Source organism: Sorghum bicolor, chromosome 2, assembly GCF_000003195.3.
Source record: "Sorghum bicolor cultivar BTx623 chromosome 2, Sorghum_bicolor_NCBIv3, whole genome shotgun sequence".
Taxonomy (NCBI): Eukaryota; Viridiplantae; Streptophyta; class Magnoliopsida; order Poales; family Poaceae; genus Sorghum; species Sorghum bicolor.
The window spans coordinates 59794373-59812073 of record NC_012871.2 but is presented as its reverse complement, the minus strand read 5'-3'; the positions used below and the strand labels follow the sequence as shown (position 1 = coordinate 59812073).

The 17701-nt window shown below is 43.0% G+C and overlaps 2 protein-coding genes across 3 annotated transcripts; both read right to left on the bottom strand.

Moving 5' to 3' along the window:
• Positions 1239–6777, bottom strand: LOC8055996 (queuine tRNA-ribosyltransferase catalytic subunit 1). 2 transcript variants are annotated; one of them, XM_021452730.1, is made up of 16 exons: positions 6604–6777; positions 6360–6440; positions 5413–5506; positions 4701–4879; positions 4478–4528; positions 3955–4011; positions 3721–3841; positions 3439–3505; positions 3295–3336; positions 2951–3056; positions 2684–2794; positions 2411–2482; positions 2221–2322; positions 2078–2124; positions 1964–1991; positions 1239–1765 (listed from the first exon to the last, which is right to left on the bottom strand). In XM_021452730.1, exons 2-16 carry the CDS (start codon positions 6375–6377, stop codon positions 1607–1609), a joined length of 1254 nt encoding a protein of 417 aa, XP_021308405.1. In that variant the 5' UTR covers positions 6378–6440; positions 6604–6777; the 3' UTR covers positions 1239–1606. The 2 variants fall into 2 exon arrangements, with proteins under 2 accessions (XP_021308405.1, XP_002460237.1); XM_002460192.2 differs by having other exon boundaries at positions 6360–6427.
• On the bottom strand, positions 11394–17167 carry LOC8055995 (AP2-like ethylene-responsive transcription factor At1g16060). Its single transcript, XM_002460191.2, has 8 exons — positions 16706–17167; positions 16453–16535; positions 16121–16129; positions 15838–15926; positions 15391–15464; positions 15196–15246; positions 14764–14840; positions 11394–12465 (listed from the first exon to the last, which is right to left on the bottom strand). Exons 1-8 carry the CDS (start codon positions 16864–16866, stop codon positions 11813–11815), a joined length of 1197 nt encoding a protein of 398 aa, XP_002460236.1. The 5' UTR covers positions 16867–17167; the 3' UTR covers positions 11394–11812.

The following is a 17701-nucleotide window of genomic DNA, read 5'->3' as shown; positions in this document are numbered from 1 at the left end:
AAGTTTAACATGTATTATAGCATATTTATAACTATAGTAATTAGTGTCTAATCATGAACTAATTAGGCTCAAAAAATCGTCTTGCAAATTATTCTCTAGTTATGTTTTAAGTTTCGTAAATAGTCTATATTTAATACTTCATGCATGTATTGAAACATTCGATGTGATAGGAAGTAAAGTTTAACACCCTGAATCAAACCGGCCTAAGATTGAAAGAACCGAGCCTGTTCGCTTGTCTTATAAACCTTTTCTACCAATCAACAATATTTTTTTCTAACAATAAATCAGCGAACAGTATTTTGAGCCATAGCTTTTCGGCAAATAGGCTAAACCTGACGAAGGGACATAACTATACACTAAACCTGACCTCCAAAAAACATGTCCCTTTGGTGACATAGTTAACCGTTAATCCTATCGCTAACTGCTCGTACGGACACTGTATGGAGGGATGAGGCTATCTCCAATAGAAGACCCATTTGGAAACCCTAACCCAAAATAGGTTTCCAACACAATACCTATAGCCTCCAACAGAGTACCCATACAGAAGACCCATTTTGGGTATCAGGAGAGGCATAACCCAAATTTGGGTATCCTCTCTCCTCGAGACCCATTTGCAGAGAGTGTTGTTTTTTAGGTTTTGTTGTTGGAGAAGACTAAAAATAGGTATGAAACCTTTTACCTGTAGCGCTACCCAAAGAACAAATGGGTCAATGGGTCTTGTATTTTGGGTGACCATTGTTGGAGATAGTCTAAGACCAACACTGTGGCCTGTTCGGGAATAGGTTGCCGTTTCACAACACTATCAACGTATTCTAGGGCAAGCTATGGCGTTGGATCATTTTTGAGGCCAACATGCGTGGCTCGTGCCCAAACACGTCTTCTCCGACCGATCTGACGATGGTCCTCCTCCATTCGCCACTGATTCCTTGGGCACGTACCGATTCTTGGAATGCTGCATGGGCACCTAGATTCACAAGGACCAGCGGACCGGACCACCACTTTTCTCCGATGAGGCAAAATTCACGTGGACCACCGGCACACATGTGGACTGGACCGGACCAGCTGCTGCCTGCTGCAGACCCAGTCAGGTTCAGGTCATGGCCAGGCAAAGTGGCCGGGTCTCGTTACACGGCATGCACTGGCACTGCGTGTGCCTGCCCTGCTCCCAGTGAGCGCGTAGTCCTCACGCTCGTGCTGCGGGACAGCGTTGCCGGTAACAAATTTTCATTGACGCATACTTCAACGCACAGATCAAAAGTTTGCATGAAAACTAACATTCCTTCTGTTATAACAGTTTTTCAGAGTTGGGCACACCTTCCTTTGATCTGACCGTACCACTAGCAAAAAAAACTTTGACAGCATCCATCCAGTCATTGGGACGGCGCGTAATCTAAGACCACAGAAGCATAGCATCCTGCATACCCCTGCTTTTTCTAAACACACACAACACAACTGAAACACTAACAAAACCTGTCGGTAAGCTTCAGCATACTATTGGAAAATCCTATGCTGAATCGGTGAGCGTGAGACCCTACATGTATGACAGGGAACCAAAAAAACTTCTTTGTCAAAACCTGTCGTCTGTCTTTTGTCTAGCCGACGCGCCTTAATTCGGCACAGCTCCATTTGCGTCAACCGGAACAGTTAGAGGTGGCCCCTGGACGCTTGGTGTCAGACATTTGGTGGAAGCACAGCACTCGGATATGTCGATGCCAGCGACCTCCATCGCGTTACGAACCCACTGCGGAATGTCCCCCTTTGGGAACTGCATAGCATCGTTCAAGCGACATCACGTCACATATGAAATATCATAATAAGACATGTCAAGTTTCTATAGTTTCAGCTAGTAATCTGGGCTATTTTTTTCAATTCAAACATTAAACCTCACGCAAAATTCGTGTCTGTTTCTCTAAGAACATGACTGACAGAATGTGTATGATACGACAAGAAAAGCAGCACAAACCTGCGCCCTCAAGAATCCTCGCACGAATCTACAGGATGGCACAAAAATCATGTTATTTCCCCATGCAAATTTTCAATAGCAGTTCAGACAAATTTGGTTTTGATAAGAACATACTGTGGAAATCGTCCTTCAAGAATAGACATGTGGAGGTCTCTACTTAACTGAAATTGAATAGGTAAACAATCAGGGGCAGTGCTTATAAGACAAAAAAGTTCAGAAATGGAATAATAACATAGCAAAAACAAGAATTAGCATACCCGCATCATAAATGATAAATTATGATATGACAGCAGTTGAGAGCCCATAGCATCTTTTGTGACCAGGCAATGTAAGTAGGCACGTGTATATTTTTTGCAGACCTGGCAAGATGATCATGTCATAGAACACCAACAAAGAAGATTGTCAGAGTACTTGATCACTTTGTTCCCGGGGAAGTTGAAGCCTTACCATGCAAGAACAGGTAGGATCAATTGGCCGTTCATCAGTCGCCATTGCATTCTGTTTCAACTTCAGGACACCCTAAGGATAAAATACATAAGAGTTGACATTGTACTGAAGCTCAGTGTGAAAATAGTAGATGCTCAGAATGAGGCCATAGTATAAAGCTGACACAGAACAGAAAAGGATATAAATGGCAGAAAAAAAATTGTTCCTCTGTGATATGATTGAACAGGCACACAATCAAGGTCGAGTCGAATATATTTCTCAAATGGGGTATACCTCTGGCACAAGTGCAGTCCCAAAACGAGCAGTCCGTGTTGGATAAACACAGTCATACATGTCTGCACCCAAAGCACTGCATACTACAATATCAAGCGGATAGCCAACACCCTGCATATTAGCATAATAGTGGAGTTAACCAAAGAATTGAATTAACATGATTGCTTCCCCTACCAACTCATTAATTCATGGGCCTTGGTATCTCTATTTGCAAAGAGATGCCTACACCAAGGAATATGACCATAAGCAATTCAAACTTGATTATACCATAACATATCGTGGTTTATTTTCAGGCAATCCAGCGGTGCATTGGGCAACAACACGCCAAAATGAATCCTTGTCTTCTCCACCAGCAAGACCACCAATTGCATATCTAGCAACAAAAAAATAAAAAATGTGAGCCACTATAATAGATGGAAATAAAACAAATAAAACATCTAAAACAGGGGCGCTTCTGAAAGTATGTCATAGGTACTGGCAATAATAGGGAAGCCAAAATCAGAAGTAGTGAGTCCAGTATAATTCTAAGAAAATATGTTACTAGGTGCAAATGTCATGGGAATAAATTGTGTTCGTCAAACTCAGCTGTGAAAATTTAGTTCATGACATACCCAGGAAGATTCCGCTCAACCAAGCCCCTCACGCAGATATCTCTGGAATTAGTGAAAAGGTATTGCTCAGTAAGTTCTAAATCTAATTGATGACCTGAAAAAAAAAGGATAAATGCAATACATATAATAAGCTAGATAACTCACCTAAGAACTGGATCCAATCCTCCTTGCACAATCCCAAATAAGTTCTGGACATCAGGTTTCTTGTGAGCTACATTTTGAGCATTGAACGGAACACACACGCACTTTAATAAACCATGCATAGCACTGGATAATACATTACTATATGTTTTGCAAATGTTCTTTTGGTAAGATAATTAAATTTATCTCATATTAAGACAATAAGTGAAATGATTCAAGTTCTACTAACCCTCACTTCATTGCTAGATAACTCAACTGTTTGGTTAGCCAGATTAATGATCTTACCAGCTATGCACCTGTCAATCCAACGAAGGGTACGATACATAGCTTCTTCTATCCTTGGGCCAGTAATTGTGGTCTTTACAACATCATCAAGTGCCATGATTATATCAGCTCCAATATTGTTCTGCATTCATTTTCAATAATTATGAAAGTGTGGAAATGGCGAGATATATAAATAAAATTTTGTGATAAGAAACCTAATTCTATAAGTTGAATGCTGCCTAGAAAAGGTCGCACCTGAATATGGATAGATTCCTCAGGTGTCAAGAGCATGGGCTTCCCATCAACAGGTGACTACCGATTGGGCGTGAAAGAGCAGTAAAATTAGAGAGGTACAAAGAGAAAAAAAAAAGTTAACTTCAGCATAAAATTTATCCAGATGAAGAATCATATAAGTAAATGCATGAACAAATCCCTTCCATAAATAAGGCAAAACCACAAAAGATGCCATAGAAACCAAATTCTATATCTCGACATGCATCAACTAACTATGTGTATTACCAACGATATGCAAACATTATTTCTTAATATCCTAGAGTGAAGTTCATTTTGCAAGCCCCCCACTCTCCTCTGGAACTCCAAAACAAGACATCGCTCACCCCCAACTTCCAAAACCAGACAAATATTTTACCATAGAATATTAGGTAACAAATATGGCATTTTGTCAACACAGATCGTACTAGAGAACTAAGAAACACAATTTAAAGTGACTTTAATAAAGAAAAAAAGCATAACATCACAAGTGGCCACAAGAATGTACCTGAAATGTAACTCCTTCCTCAGTAATATCAGCCAAATGCAGCAACGAAACCTAAAAGAAAATTTCCAAACAAGTCAGAAACACAACAGCAGAACTACAGTTCAGAAGGACAAAATACCTTCAGAAAAAAAGATAATCATATTATATATGCAAGATGAATGCTGATGCTCAAATGGTCTATCACAACAATAATTGTGTTAAGAAACCAAAGATTTGGAGCAACCATTTGGAAACCACCAGAGTCAGTCAGCAATGCCCTTTTCCAATTCATAAATTTGTGCAGGCCACCCAAGTCATCAATAAGTTGAGACCCTGGACGTAGCTCAAGATGGTAGGTGTTTCCAAGTATGATCTGGCAACCTATATCCTCTAACTGGTCAGTGGTCAGCCCTTTTATTGTACCTAAATGAAAAGAGGAAAAAAACACTGAGATGCCTGAAATGTGTACAAAATTATACAAAGCTGAAGAACAGGCTGCACAGCCAAAATCTCTTAAGCATAATAAACTATCTGAATGAGAAGGAAAACACTTTGGCAGCTATGATAGTTCATAGACTAGAAGAGAAGAGTGAGAAAAGGCTGCAAACTGCTCCAGGAAAAAGAATGAAGTACAGACAATCTTGATTATCTGGGACACTAAATCATGGTCAAAGCCTTTTATTATTTCAAGTAGAATACATAAGAGTCATTAAAGACAGGGATACTACATGTTGAACAGCATGGGACATGCATGCAAAATGTGATGACTAACTTCAAGTTGAAATTAGCAGCAAAAAGTACATAAACCAAAACTATTTATTTCAGTTCTTATATATCACAAATATGCATATACTGTTATCCTAAACGATAACGGTAAACAGTTGGTGAACAGTGTATTCATATAGTACAAGTAAAAATAGAAGACCAAACTTGCATATAAAAAAGGGGGAACAAACCTTGAGTTCCAACGGGCATAAAAAGTGGTGTTTGACAAGTAAAGTGGGGAAGAGTTAAGCGAGCTGCACGGGCGCGATTGAATCTTCCTAATATCTGCAAAACAAATAGAAATACTTTAACATTGTATTCTCAATTAGAAGGGCTTAGTTCAACCAAACATCCCACAGAATTTTATCCACCGAAGATGGTGAGCTAGACAAGAGAGAAGAGATGGTGGGTCCCATAAACAGCATTTGGCTCTGCCCCTCTCTCCCCTCCACATAGGCAGAATCCAACGTCAGCTAGCTCAGAGCTAGATTGTTGGGGGACGGCAGTGACGCCAGCTCATCTGTACCGTGCCACTCTGAGAGCATGTGCCATGTGGCATTTACATGTGGCACACTTCTCTAACTTTTTACTGTTACCCTTTTCCTTTTACATGGACCACTATGACGTCACCTCGGTGAGATAATAAAGTACTGAAGTGTAAGAAGAAACACTGAAAGATTCTAACTATAAATTATTCCAATTGTGCAGTAGTATGTGCACCAATCATCAACTATATAAATAGGAAAAAAAACAAATTCTGGTTCTCTAAAAAGAAAAGCCAGAGAAGATTTCTGAATAACACGTGTCTAGCCTAGGACAGTATTGGTCAACTCCGACAATTTGGACAAGTCAAGGATCATGCAATCTTCTATTACAAAGCATTATAGTTGTGAATCTGTAGTAGCAGAAGCTAGTACGAATAAGGAATAACTATCCGCTCCTATTAGAATCATATATTCCACCCAACGGCTTATCAACAAAGCTTATCCGCTTTAGCAACGTAAAGCTCTGACGAACTTCCACCAAGCAGCTTAGGGGAAGCCGCAACAATGGAACGGCAAAGGTTTTCTTCTCATCTCATCTAAGCTAATCGAACACGCACTCAAAACAAAACACACAAACAGAAGCATCGACTCACCTCGAAACGAAGCGCCATGGAGAAACAGAGCTTCAGCCACCAAATCGGAACCTGGATTGATTGATTCTCTGCAAAGCAAATCTAAAAATAAACCGGACAGGACATGAAGCGCCAATCCGAGAGACACGAAATGAAGAGCCAATCCGAAAGGGAACAGATTAAATTTGAAGGCTCGCAGAATCGCTGGACGAGAAGAGAAAGGGGCAAAAACAAAAACAAAAATAAAAAAAATGGCTTAGCTCACCAGCAAAAGAAGAGATGGAAGAATCCAACTCCTAATAGATAGAATCCCACCTCAGTCCAACCCAAAGGGGGCGGCGAGCAAGAAGGGGAAGGAAGCGAGGTGGGTAGGGGTTGTGTCAGTTTCGGCGGTTACGGCGAAGTGTTCGGCGCGGACGGTAGGAGAGGAGAGGCGAAGGGGCGGGGGTTTAGGGTTTGGACTGGTTCGCGCCCATTATTAGACGTTTGGACTCGGTTGGGCTGGACCGAGCTGCGTGAGGCTGAGGCAGGCCCAGGCCACTTTTTTAGGGGCCGGTTGGCACTTGGCAGGGATTCAATTCACCCACAGCTCCTCTCTGATTTAGTTCCCAAAAATTTTGCAAAATATGAACAGTACCATTTTCGTTTATATTTGACAAATATTGTCTAATCTTAAACTAACTAGGCTCAAAAGATTCGTCTCGTCAATTCTGACCAAACTGTGCAATTAGTTTTTATTTTCATCTACATTTAATACTCCATGCATGCGTCTAAAGATTTGATGTGACGGGAAATCTGAAAAAATTTGCAAAATTTTTTGGAACTAAACAAGGCCGAACAAATAGCCGCATCTTCCGTGAATCTCTCCTGGAAACGCGGTGAGACAAGGCGCTGCCGTCTCTGCTGAAGCCGGCGGCGGCGGCGCGTGGCGTGGTCCGGCGCGACCCCTCGGTGTCTCCACGCAGGCGGACACAGCCCGACGCGGCATGTCGCACCCTTGGCCGTCCGTCGGCGAGGTTGCCATCGACTGATCGACGTGAGCACGAGAAGATGCTACGAACGAGGACTCCGGCAGGGCAAGCCCTCTGCCTTGGCGACGCAACTTACTGATATCACAGTTGTTGCCGAACTTAGCACAGGCAGACGCTGACCTCACGGGTCCACAAGACAAAAGTCCAATTACATAGAAACGTACTGTAAATGATCCGTAGGTCTTCTCCTTCACAGCGTGTCTCCAAGCGCGACACCTCCCCCCTTGAGTTGCAACTTGTCCCCAAGCTCGAGCCGCCGAGAAACGTTGTTTGAGGACATTGTAATCTTCCCATGTTGTTTTCGGTGGAGGAAATCCAGTCCAGGTTACATTGACTTGGGACTGCTATGTTACCTTTCTTGACCAGATGGCGATCCAGAATAGCCAACGATGTTGTGTTAGTTGCCTCCAAATCAGTGGTGACTGGTAGTGAATCATACACTAGCAAGGAAAGGTTTTAGTTGAGAGATGTGAAAAACATTGTGAATTAGAGCTCGCTCGTGCAATTCCAGCTTGTATGCAACAGAACCAATCCTTTCCAGGACTTTGTAAGGTCCAAAGTATTTCTTAGCAAGGTTGAGGAAAGGTCTGTTGGCGACTGATGATTGTGTGTAAGGCTAGAGCTTGAACAATACTTTTTTTTATGAAACGGTGGGGGAGCTCCCCACCTCTTTTTTATATTAAATGAAAGAATAGTTACAAAAGGCAATTGCCTAAGGGCACTCACAATGCAAAGACTCTATCACAGAGTTTAAGACAATTAATTACATATTATTTATGGTATTTTGCTAATGTGGTAGCATATTTATTGAAGAAATAGGTAGAAAAAATAAGACTCCAAGTCTTATTTAGACTCTAAGTCCACATTGTTTAAGGTAATAAATAACTTTAGACTCTATGAAGGCACTCCCAATGCTAGAAACTATATGTAGTTTCTATACCTATTATTTTTTATAGACACTATGTATAGAAATTATGGTCCCAATAAATAGTTTCTATAGAATATTTTTTTATCCAATCATATTCATTCTCTCTCTATTGTTAGCCAATCATATCACTTTATGTCTTTTGTGTAGACATGGTTTCTAACTTAGACCCAGTTTCTATTAATTTTGTTCTCTCTCTTCAATAACTCTCTTGCCACATCAGCAAAATGCTTAGGTGGTACTGCAATTAATATCTATAGAAACCACAATGGTTTCTGCATTGGGAGTGCTCTGATAGAGTCTACATTGTGAGTGCCTTAAGAGTACAGGAAGAGAAGGCAGCACGCCCAACAGAAAAGGAACAAAACAGCTACATGTAAGACTCTTTCCAACTATTAAGAGCAAAACAATAATACCAGTCTTTGCTTGAACAGTACTTTGTCACCCACTTCAAAATAAAAATTCTTTCTTATCTGATCTGCAATCATCTTCATTCAGTTTTGAGCTCGAGCCAAATTGTGACATCCCTGTTTTAAGAAAATCTTCTATAACAATGTGGGGGCACTGAGTTATTTCTCTTCTCCACTAATAAATCCTAGAACATAAAAAAAAAGAGGGAAGGAGTACAGGATACGACCTTATAGGTCACACGACGGCACATCACCGTTGTCCATGGTAGCGAAGACTGGTGATCGAGGCACAAATATAACCGACAAAAAAAAGGATACAAATCCACAACTTAAACTGATGTTCTAATAAGGCTGACCTCACAGTAGCGAAGACTAGTGCCAAATTGAAGCGCGAATCTAAAACTGACAAGAAAAGCACAAATTAACAAATCAACAAGCATAAATTGACAAATCAAACCATGTCAGCAATTCCAACCAGTGTAGGAAGGTTTGTACCATTTTTTTAGGAACAAAACACAAAAAAGACCACTCTAACCGGTCTCCTCATGATTTGATGACCACTCTAAAATAGCTCAAATCGGACGCTTGAGATCGCGAGTCGTCACCCTCCGAAGAGGCCTAGGGTCATCTTTGTACCCCGTCGCGTTGATCCTGTCTATGCTACGGCCATGCTCCTACTTACTGCCTCATTTGTTGGTTTTGTATATACGGCCGTTAAAACTAGTCATTAGAAAGTAAAGCTGTTCTAAAAGTATCAGTTTAAAAATAACACCAATTATAAGTAAAATGGTAATTTTGGTAGTTATAATATTTAAATAAAATATAGGTGAGTGGCATATACATAAGAGGGCTAGAATGTGAGCTCGGTTGGTGAAAAATGAGGGCTAGAATTTGAATGAGAAGCTCTCATAGTGTCATCCGAGGGATATGAGGATAATTTGTGGGTTCAGTGGAGTTGCTGTAAGACAACTGGCAGATCTAAGATTTTCTTTTAAGTACCGTCATAAAAAATGTAATTCTTACTTTCTGTGATGTTAAACAGTTTCAACTTTAACCATCTCTATACGAAAAAAGTACTTTTATATTGAATAGAGATTAGAGATATAAATATTAATATTTTACCTACAAAATACGCCAATCTCAAAAAAGTTTTGTTAGTCTTAAACTTAGGATTATCTTCTTTTTTAGACTGATGGAGTACATAGATAAAAGAATGTCACTACTAAGGTCCTGTTTGGTCCAACTTCGAGGGGCTCGGCTCAGCTCTCAGAAGTTTGGAGAGCATTGTTTGGCACCGTAGATCAATGTAGCGCATAGAAAATGACTCTAGCGCTGCCTAAAAATAAGCTGCCAAGAGGAGCCATCTCCGGACTCCACTACAGTACCGCTAAAATACTGTTATAGTGCTCAAGCTAGAGCCAAAATAAACCCCTCCAAACCGGTCCAAATATATGAACTACATGTAGCCATTGTTCTACGAAACACAACTCAAAGTTGTTCTTGCCACTGGTGGTTGAAATCTCAAGTGAGGGGAAGGGATCTCACTAGAGCTCACGAACCACAAAGGAGACACTAGCATCTTCTGACATGATATGATCTTTGAAATTATATTTTAAGATATTTTTAGCTACCGCAACATGAAAAATCAAAAGAGTCCTGTGGTCACGTAGTGTTAAACCTTTCAATGCAACCCGATAAAATTAAGGAGTTCAAATATCAAGGTAAACACTGTAGTTGCATAGCGTTGCGAGTGTCTACGTAATTCGTAATATATATATATATATATATAGCATGAACATTTCTTTGCATCCTCCGCCGTCGTGATATTGGCAAAGACAAATATGGCCAAATCAACGAGTGTACTTAGAGACAAAGCCAAGAATCCTTTTATTTAATTTAGGCAAAATGCCAATGAATCCTTAAAGCAGCTGTCCAACGGGTGCGTGCGCCGTAACAGCAGCTACTGACAAAAGGACGGTAGTAACAAAGATCTCCCTGGGCAGTGGCCCACCGCTCGTCGTCGCCAAGGCAGGCCGTGAGCGGTGAGCGCACGGCGTCCCGTTGCATTTGCATGATAGCACACACAGACACAACACGTCGGTTTCAATTTCAACGAACAAGAAGCAGCCAAAAAAACCAAACCACGCCTCACCACGGCATTGCACGGCTGCTGCCGGCCTGCGGCCTGCCTGATGGCGCCGGCGGTGCCGCCGGCCGTTAACCGCCCTCGTCGGACGGCCAGCCGACGCATCGTCGTCATCGTCAAGAACGAGTGGCTAGTTGGCTACTGCACTGAGCAGCAGCTGCTGCTGCCGCTACCCCACGGTGGCATACACCGGCATGTGCCAGCAAGACGCCGGCCAAAAGTGCTCCGGACCGGGCCAGTGCAGCAGTGACGTTGCTGTGAGTATTCCATTTCCAGCCACATGTCTCTCGGTGCCAGCCAGCAGGCAGTGTAAAGGACGCCCTCAGATCAGCTTGCAGTAGCGTAGGACTACTTGTGGTTGCTCTGTAGTATTATACGCTGTACTGAGTGGCTGCAAATCTTCAGAGATCGAATGCTGAGGCAGGGTTTCAGAGACAGGATTGCCCAGGAGACAGGAGTCGGGGGTTAGGACCAATGGACCATCCATGTGAACCAACAATGCAACATTACAGATTTTCATATATGAGATGAGAACATGCTGCATTCAGGAGAAAAAGAAATTGTCAGGTATGTTTATGAATATATTTTATGTATATGGTTGCTGTTTTCCTTTGTCAGGATTCAGGAACGAAACAAATGAAACAATCCCTTGCGCTCTCTCTCTCTCTCTCTCTCACACACACACACGCTCTACCTCAGGTTACCAAGGTGACAAAAAAATACAATCTTAACCGTTCAGTAAATCTCACTACCACTGTAAATAAATAATAAATCTCTCAAAACAGACTAGGCGTCGTCTGTCTGTTCTACTGCCTGCCTCTCTTCACTCTTCTTGTTTGTGTGTCACCAACTCACCATTTCTTGGTTGGTTCTCATGTTGTGAGAGCCCCATTCTCCTATCGACCCAAAAAAAAACAGACAAATAAATAAATAAAAAGTGATTAACGTGTGATGATGAGCTACTACAAGTCCATCTCGAAGTGGAACGCCGGCGTCGCGTACGCGGCGAGGTCGCCAAAGAAGAGGGCTTCCACGTCGATGCCCGCGGTGTCCTCGCAGCCGAAGAATGTCTGTACGTCCTCGGGGAAGCCGCGCTGGTGCGGCGAGGCGTCCCTGGCCGCCGCCTGCACCGGCGGCTGCGTCGGCGCTGGCGACCGCCGCGGCGGGGACGGGGACGGCGTGGGCGGCGGCGACGAGGACAACGACGATGTCGTGGTGGTAGTGGTGGTGGTGCCGCTCTCGGTCCGCTGGATCATCTCCTTGAACTTGGGCGACTGCAGCAGCAGGCTGAGCGCCGACGTCGTGGGCGTGTGGCCCAGCGACGTCCTGGGCGGCAGCGGGAACGCCTCGGCGCCGTGGTGGTCGTGCTGGAACGCCGCGGCGCCGGCGCCGTCGGTGGTGGTGGTGTCCGCCGGCGGCGGCAGCAGCAGCTGCTGCGCCAGGCCGCCCAGCATCGGGTGCGGGTTCTGCGCCGCCGCCGCCGCGGCTGCCATCCCGCCGGCGCCCGGGCGGAGCCACTTGATGTAGCGGCTGAGGTCGAAGTTTGTGACGGCGTTCAGGCCACGGTACTCGATCGCCGCCATGTCGTACGCCATCGCCGCCTCCTCCTGCGTCGCTGCCGTCGTGCACAACAAAAAGGGTCCACGGACACAAACAGCTGATCAGCACCAAAAGATGCGATTTTTTCACAGGGATTTGAACATTTTTGCGTAGAATTTTTCATCGGGGCTGAACAATCTTAATGAAATTCTGGTAAATTTGCTAGTATAAAATTGCCTCCTTCCAACCAAGAGGTGAGTACCCTGAACACGACGTGTTCGAGGGTTTCTGTAAAGGATTCGGCGCCGTGCAACTGCATTCGTGTGGTGTGCCAGCGACAGTCCCATCGTGTCCACTCCATCATCTCCTAATTGATTATGAGTATTAATTGCGCTAATCCCCCGTAGTAATGGATGTAGGCTCCGACAGGTGCAGGGCAATGGGGGACCGTTGGAAGTTGGTGCGGCTGCTGGCCCTGGCCGGGTCGACCTGACCTCACTGTCACTGAGGTCACTCCATCATCCAACTAACCAGAATTCAAGTGGTAGCTGCCTGCCAGTGACCCAAATGGCCTCGCCTCCTGCTGCATCAGCCACCGCCGCTCGCCCTAACTGCTTCCATCCATCTTGACCATTCCCAAGCTTCGTGATCATGGAGACTAACTAGTTATTAGTGTAGTAGTACTACACCGTACTAGTACTAGTATTTCATATTTAAATCGCCGGGACAAGGTAACTAACAGTAAATGGCGGCTAAGTGAGCCATTACATCCAGTGGATGCAAGAATTTGTTGGGAAATGAGGCCTTGTTTAGTTCAAAATTATTTTACAACAAAATGAATACTGTAGCACTTTCGTTTGTATTTGACAAATACTGTTCAATCATGAACTAACTAATCTCAAAAGATTTGTCTCGTAAATTATAGGTAAACTGTGTAATTATTTATTTATTTAACTATATTTAGGCCCTGTTTAGTTTCCCTCCTAAATTTTTCATCCATCCCATCGAATCTTTGGACACATACATGGAACATTAAATATAGATAAAAAAATAAACTAATTACACAGTTTAGTTGAGAATCGCGATACGAATCTTTTAAGCCTAGTTACTCCATGATTAGCCGTAAGTGCTACAGTAACCCACATATGCTAATGACAGATTAATTATGCTTAATAAATTTGTCTTGCAGTTTCCTGACGAGTTATGTAATTTGTTTTTTTATTAGTTTCTAAAACCTCTCCCGACATCCTTCCGACACATTCGATGTGACACCCAAAAAATTTTCATCCCCAATCTAAACAGGCCCTTAATATTTCATGCATATGCTGTAAAATGTGACAAAAAATCTGAAAAATTTTATAAATTTTTTGGGAACTAAACCAAAACTGAAATATGTGGTCAATCATCAATTCGTACCCGGTCGATGTGAGGACACACATTCGTCATCATTAGGGGCCACTCATACTGTACGAGTGTGGCCTGCACGGCAACGACTTGCATGCACTTCACTACTCAGATTTGGCTTTCGGACATATACTCCACGTACCGAGGCATGATTTGTAGCAAAAATTGCTGTAAATAAGCTTTGCATTCATGTATTTGCAAAAAAGTCTTAAAAACACTTATCCAACGGTTTGGCATTTAGACTTTGCAATTTTGTTAACTTGGCAAAAAGAGAGGAAGGATTGACATATATGCCAAACCTGTTCACACTTGGTATTGGGAAATTGGCGCGAAGTGATTAATGCCAAACCATTGGAGATTGTCTCTTTTCACCTTTGCCATATTTTTTTTGAGACTTGGCAAACTCCCTCATTTGCCAAACCAATTATGCAAAACGGTTGGGGATGCTTGCGAAAAGATTTTAGATTTTGATACTGTAGCACTTTTATTTGTATTTATAAATTATTGTCCAACTATAAACTAACTAGACTCAAAAGATTCGTCTCGTAAATTACAGACAAACTGTGCAATTAGTTTTTATTTTCGTCTATATTTAGTGTTTCATGCATGTGCCACAAAATTTGATGTGACGGAAAATCTTAAAAAGTTTTTGAATTTCGGGGTGAACTAAACAAGGCCGAAGAGAAATTAGGCCTTGTTTAGTTCCACCCAAAAAGCCAAAATTTTTTAAGATTTTCTGTCACATCGAATATTTAGACGCACGTATGAAATATTAAATATAGATGAAAATAAAAACTAATTTCACAGTTTGGTTGAAATTTACGAGATAAATCTTTTAAGCCTAGTTAATCCATAATTGAAAAATAATTACCACAAACAAACGAAAATACTACATTATCGTGAAATTTTTCCGACAAGGAACTAAACACGGCCTTACTATATGTAGTATTTTACAAGAAACGAAATTTACCGTAAGTCCCGAGGTAGAGATACTTGTTTCCGAAAACACGACCGATCCTCGCCTCCCATCTCCCGTTGTGGTGATGTCTGGAGTGGAAAAGATTGACATACAGTAAGTAAGAGTTCATGTCAATTTCTAGAATTGTTTTAAGAATTTTTTTTAAGTTAGACTAAATTTACAGAAAAGACAATAATATTTATGACATCAAATAAATAAATTGTGAAAATATTTAATATAGTATATCTAATGATATTAATTTGTATAATAAATCTTAGTGTTCTTTTTTCTAAAAATTCAGTTAAATTAAAAAGATTTGACTTAGAATAACTTTAAAAATTGATTTATTCACTGATGGAAGGCATACTAATTACTTTATCCAGTGTGACCACATAGTTGAGGTCTCTTCTTAACGAAAGATGTTGAAAGGCATGGACGCTATACCTCGCGACACCTCGGTATTTGGAGACACCTCTGGAGAACCCACTGCTTTTCCTGTGGATAAATTTCATGGACCTGATTATTTGGTTAAGCATGGGTGTGATTCGGTCTTGTTCAAAAATTTCCATGGAATTATAGTATTTCATTTAATAGAAAAATGGCCACTCATTTTTTTTGTGAAACTAAAGAGGAGGTTACCTCCTCAAGGATCCAATATACTCTTCCCTGGACTGGCCCTCCATTCCTTTCATCTCTCCTTCATATGCAGACGCCTGCAACATAATAAGTATTTAAAAATTAAGTAAGCCTGAAAGGAAAAAAAAATAAACTCCCTCATGCAGGTGCAACATGTGCGTGGACTGTGGAGTGCAAAAAGAAAAGAGAAAAAAAGGATACTCCTACACATGAGTTTGACTCTGGAGCTGCAAAAAGAATCTGTACTGTAAACTCTGAATCTCTCTGAACTCTGCAGAGCTGCCAAATTCTATGAGTTTGCAGAAACAAACACAACGCGAAGGTTGACTGATATTCATATTCTAGACGGACGCCATGACCGAATTGAAAATTTTCAGCAGGAAATAAAAGTAACCGTGTGTGCATGTGGGGGCAGAAATGAGTGAATGGAGGAGTGAATATTGGCGGTACCGGGAAGTTGAGGATGGTGTCGGGGCCCCAGTACTTCAATGCCGCCAAGTCATACGCCCGCGCCGCTGCCTCCTCGTCGTCGTACGCGCCTGCATGGACATAGATGCCAGACGAGGAGGATGAGCGACACGCCAACACGCCATGCCATTGATACATATACTTGTACCAGCGAATCTTTATTTTTATTTTTATTTTCTGAGAGTGAGAAAAGAGTGGGAGCTCCTCCTCCTCCTCTCTTCTCATGCATGTCATGCCAAGGCCGTGACTCGAGAGCCTCACTCACCGAGGTAAACTGCATGCACCAACAACAAAAAAAACACAGAGCAGCAAGAACAAGATGGTCAGCATCATATCGATCCTCTTCTGAATCACAATCACTTGTTACTAGTATAATAAAACAGTAGCTACGGAGGGTAATTAACTAAGGTTCTTACTGACAAGGGTCAGCTAAAACCACTGTATTACTAGTACAAGCTACTACTATCTATACACCTCAGCTTTTTAACTATTATGCCTTCTTAGCAGCTTGCAAGTAGGATCGGACAGAGCATCGTGATCCTCTGCCCGGGGACCCGTCGAGCAGAGAGAAGGGGAGGCAGAAGATTAGCTACTGACCTTGCTTGCCCTTCTTGTTCTGGGACTCGTTCCAGCTGTTCTTGTCCCACAGGTGAGCCTCGAACCTCCCCGTCCACCGGTGCCTGCACGCCAGCGATTCAATTCCAGTTCGCCGGAGAATAATCAATTAACGAGAAGCAGCAGGGAGCAGGCCGGCCGACCGAGCGAGCTCTGATCAGTGACCGACGACTCGCTCGTTTCGGCAGCTAGCTGCTGTGTATGGCTGGCCATGGCTATACTATACAATACAAACCGTGTGACGCCGCGGTAGACGGAGCTGCGCTGCGTGGGGGACTCCCGGGGCACGCTCTTCCGCGTGCGCTTCGGCTTCGCGCGCGGCGTCAGGTCGCCGGCGCCGTTGCTGCTGCTGTTGTTGTTGTTGGCGGCGGCGCTGTTCTTGCGAGGCTTCGCCATTATATTGCGCGTGCGTAGAGAGGAGAGAGAGAGAGAGAGAGAGACGGAGGAGGAGGAGGAGGAAGAGGGAGAGGTGGGTGGCCAACTATGGTGGCCTCTGGAGGTGGCCGTTTTAAAGAGATGCGGGGATGATGGGTGGGGGGAGAAGACTGCGCTGGGAAGCGGATTGGTGACGGGGCGGCAAAATTAGTTGATGTTTGGAGAGCAGCGCAAATGCCAAATGAGCAAAGCAGGGGACAGGGAGGAAGAGAGACGGGAGAGACAGGCCGGCCTTTCTCTCTCCTCTCTCTCTCTCTCTCTCTCTAGAAATTCTTTTGCTCTCCTGCTCCATCTCATCTCATTGGCCGGCGAAGAACGGCCTCTCCTTGTCCCCTAGCGGAGCTGCCGAGCTGCGTGCGAACTGTGAGCGAGCGAGCGAGCGAGCTGGCACCTGTAGCGCAAACAAAGCCGGCCCCACGGCACAGGGGTGCAGTGCGAGATCCAGTGGCAACAGTCGCACACCTCTGCTCACCAGAGAGTCAAATCCTTTTCGGTCACACGACCTGCTTCACAGCTGATTAGGTGCGTGTTTGGGACAACTCAGGCCTTGCTTAGTTCTCAAAAATTTCTAAGATTCTCTATCACATCGAATCTTGCGATACATGTATTGTGCAATAAATATATATAAAAATAAAAACTAATTGCACAGTTCATCTATAAATCCCGAGACAAATCTTTAAGTCTACTTCATAATTGGACAATGTTTGTCAAATAAAAACTAAAATGCTACAGTGTCGAAATCTAATTTTTTTTTGCAAACTGAACAAGGCCTTATAAGCTCGAATATACGTCTTTC

Bases quoted from the DNA above. Each gene is read 5' to 3' on its own strand.
- LOC8055996 (XM_021452730.1), bottom strand. The intron at 2,125-2,220 runs GTATGCTAATTC...ATTCAATTTCAG, and splicing joins ATTTATCATTTATGATGCGG to TTAAGTAGAGACCTCCACAT. The intron at 1,992-2,077 runs GTATGTTCTTAT...GCCATCCTGTAG, and splicing joins CTTGAAGGACGATTTCCACA to ATTCGTGCGAGGATTCTTGA.
- LOC8055995 (XM_002460191.2), bottom strand. From the start codon at position 16,866: ATGGCGAAGCCTCGCAAGAACAGCGCCGCCGCCAACAACAACAACAGC. The intron at 14,841-15,195 runs GTATAGCGTCCA...TTTCCACTCCAG, and splicing joins AAATACCGAGGTGTCGCGAG to ACATCACCACAACGGGAGAT. The intron at 12,466-14,763 runs GTAAATTTCGTT...GCACGACGGCAG, and splicing joins TCTCTACCTCGGGACTTACG to CGACGCAGGAGGAGGCGGCG.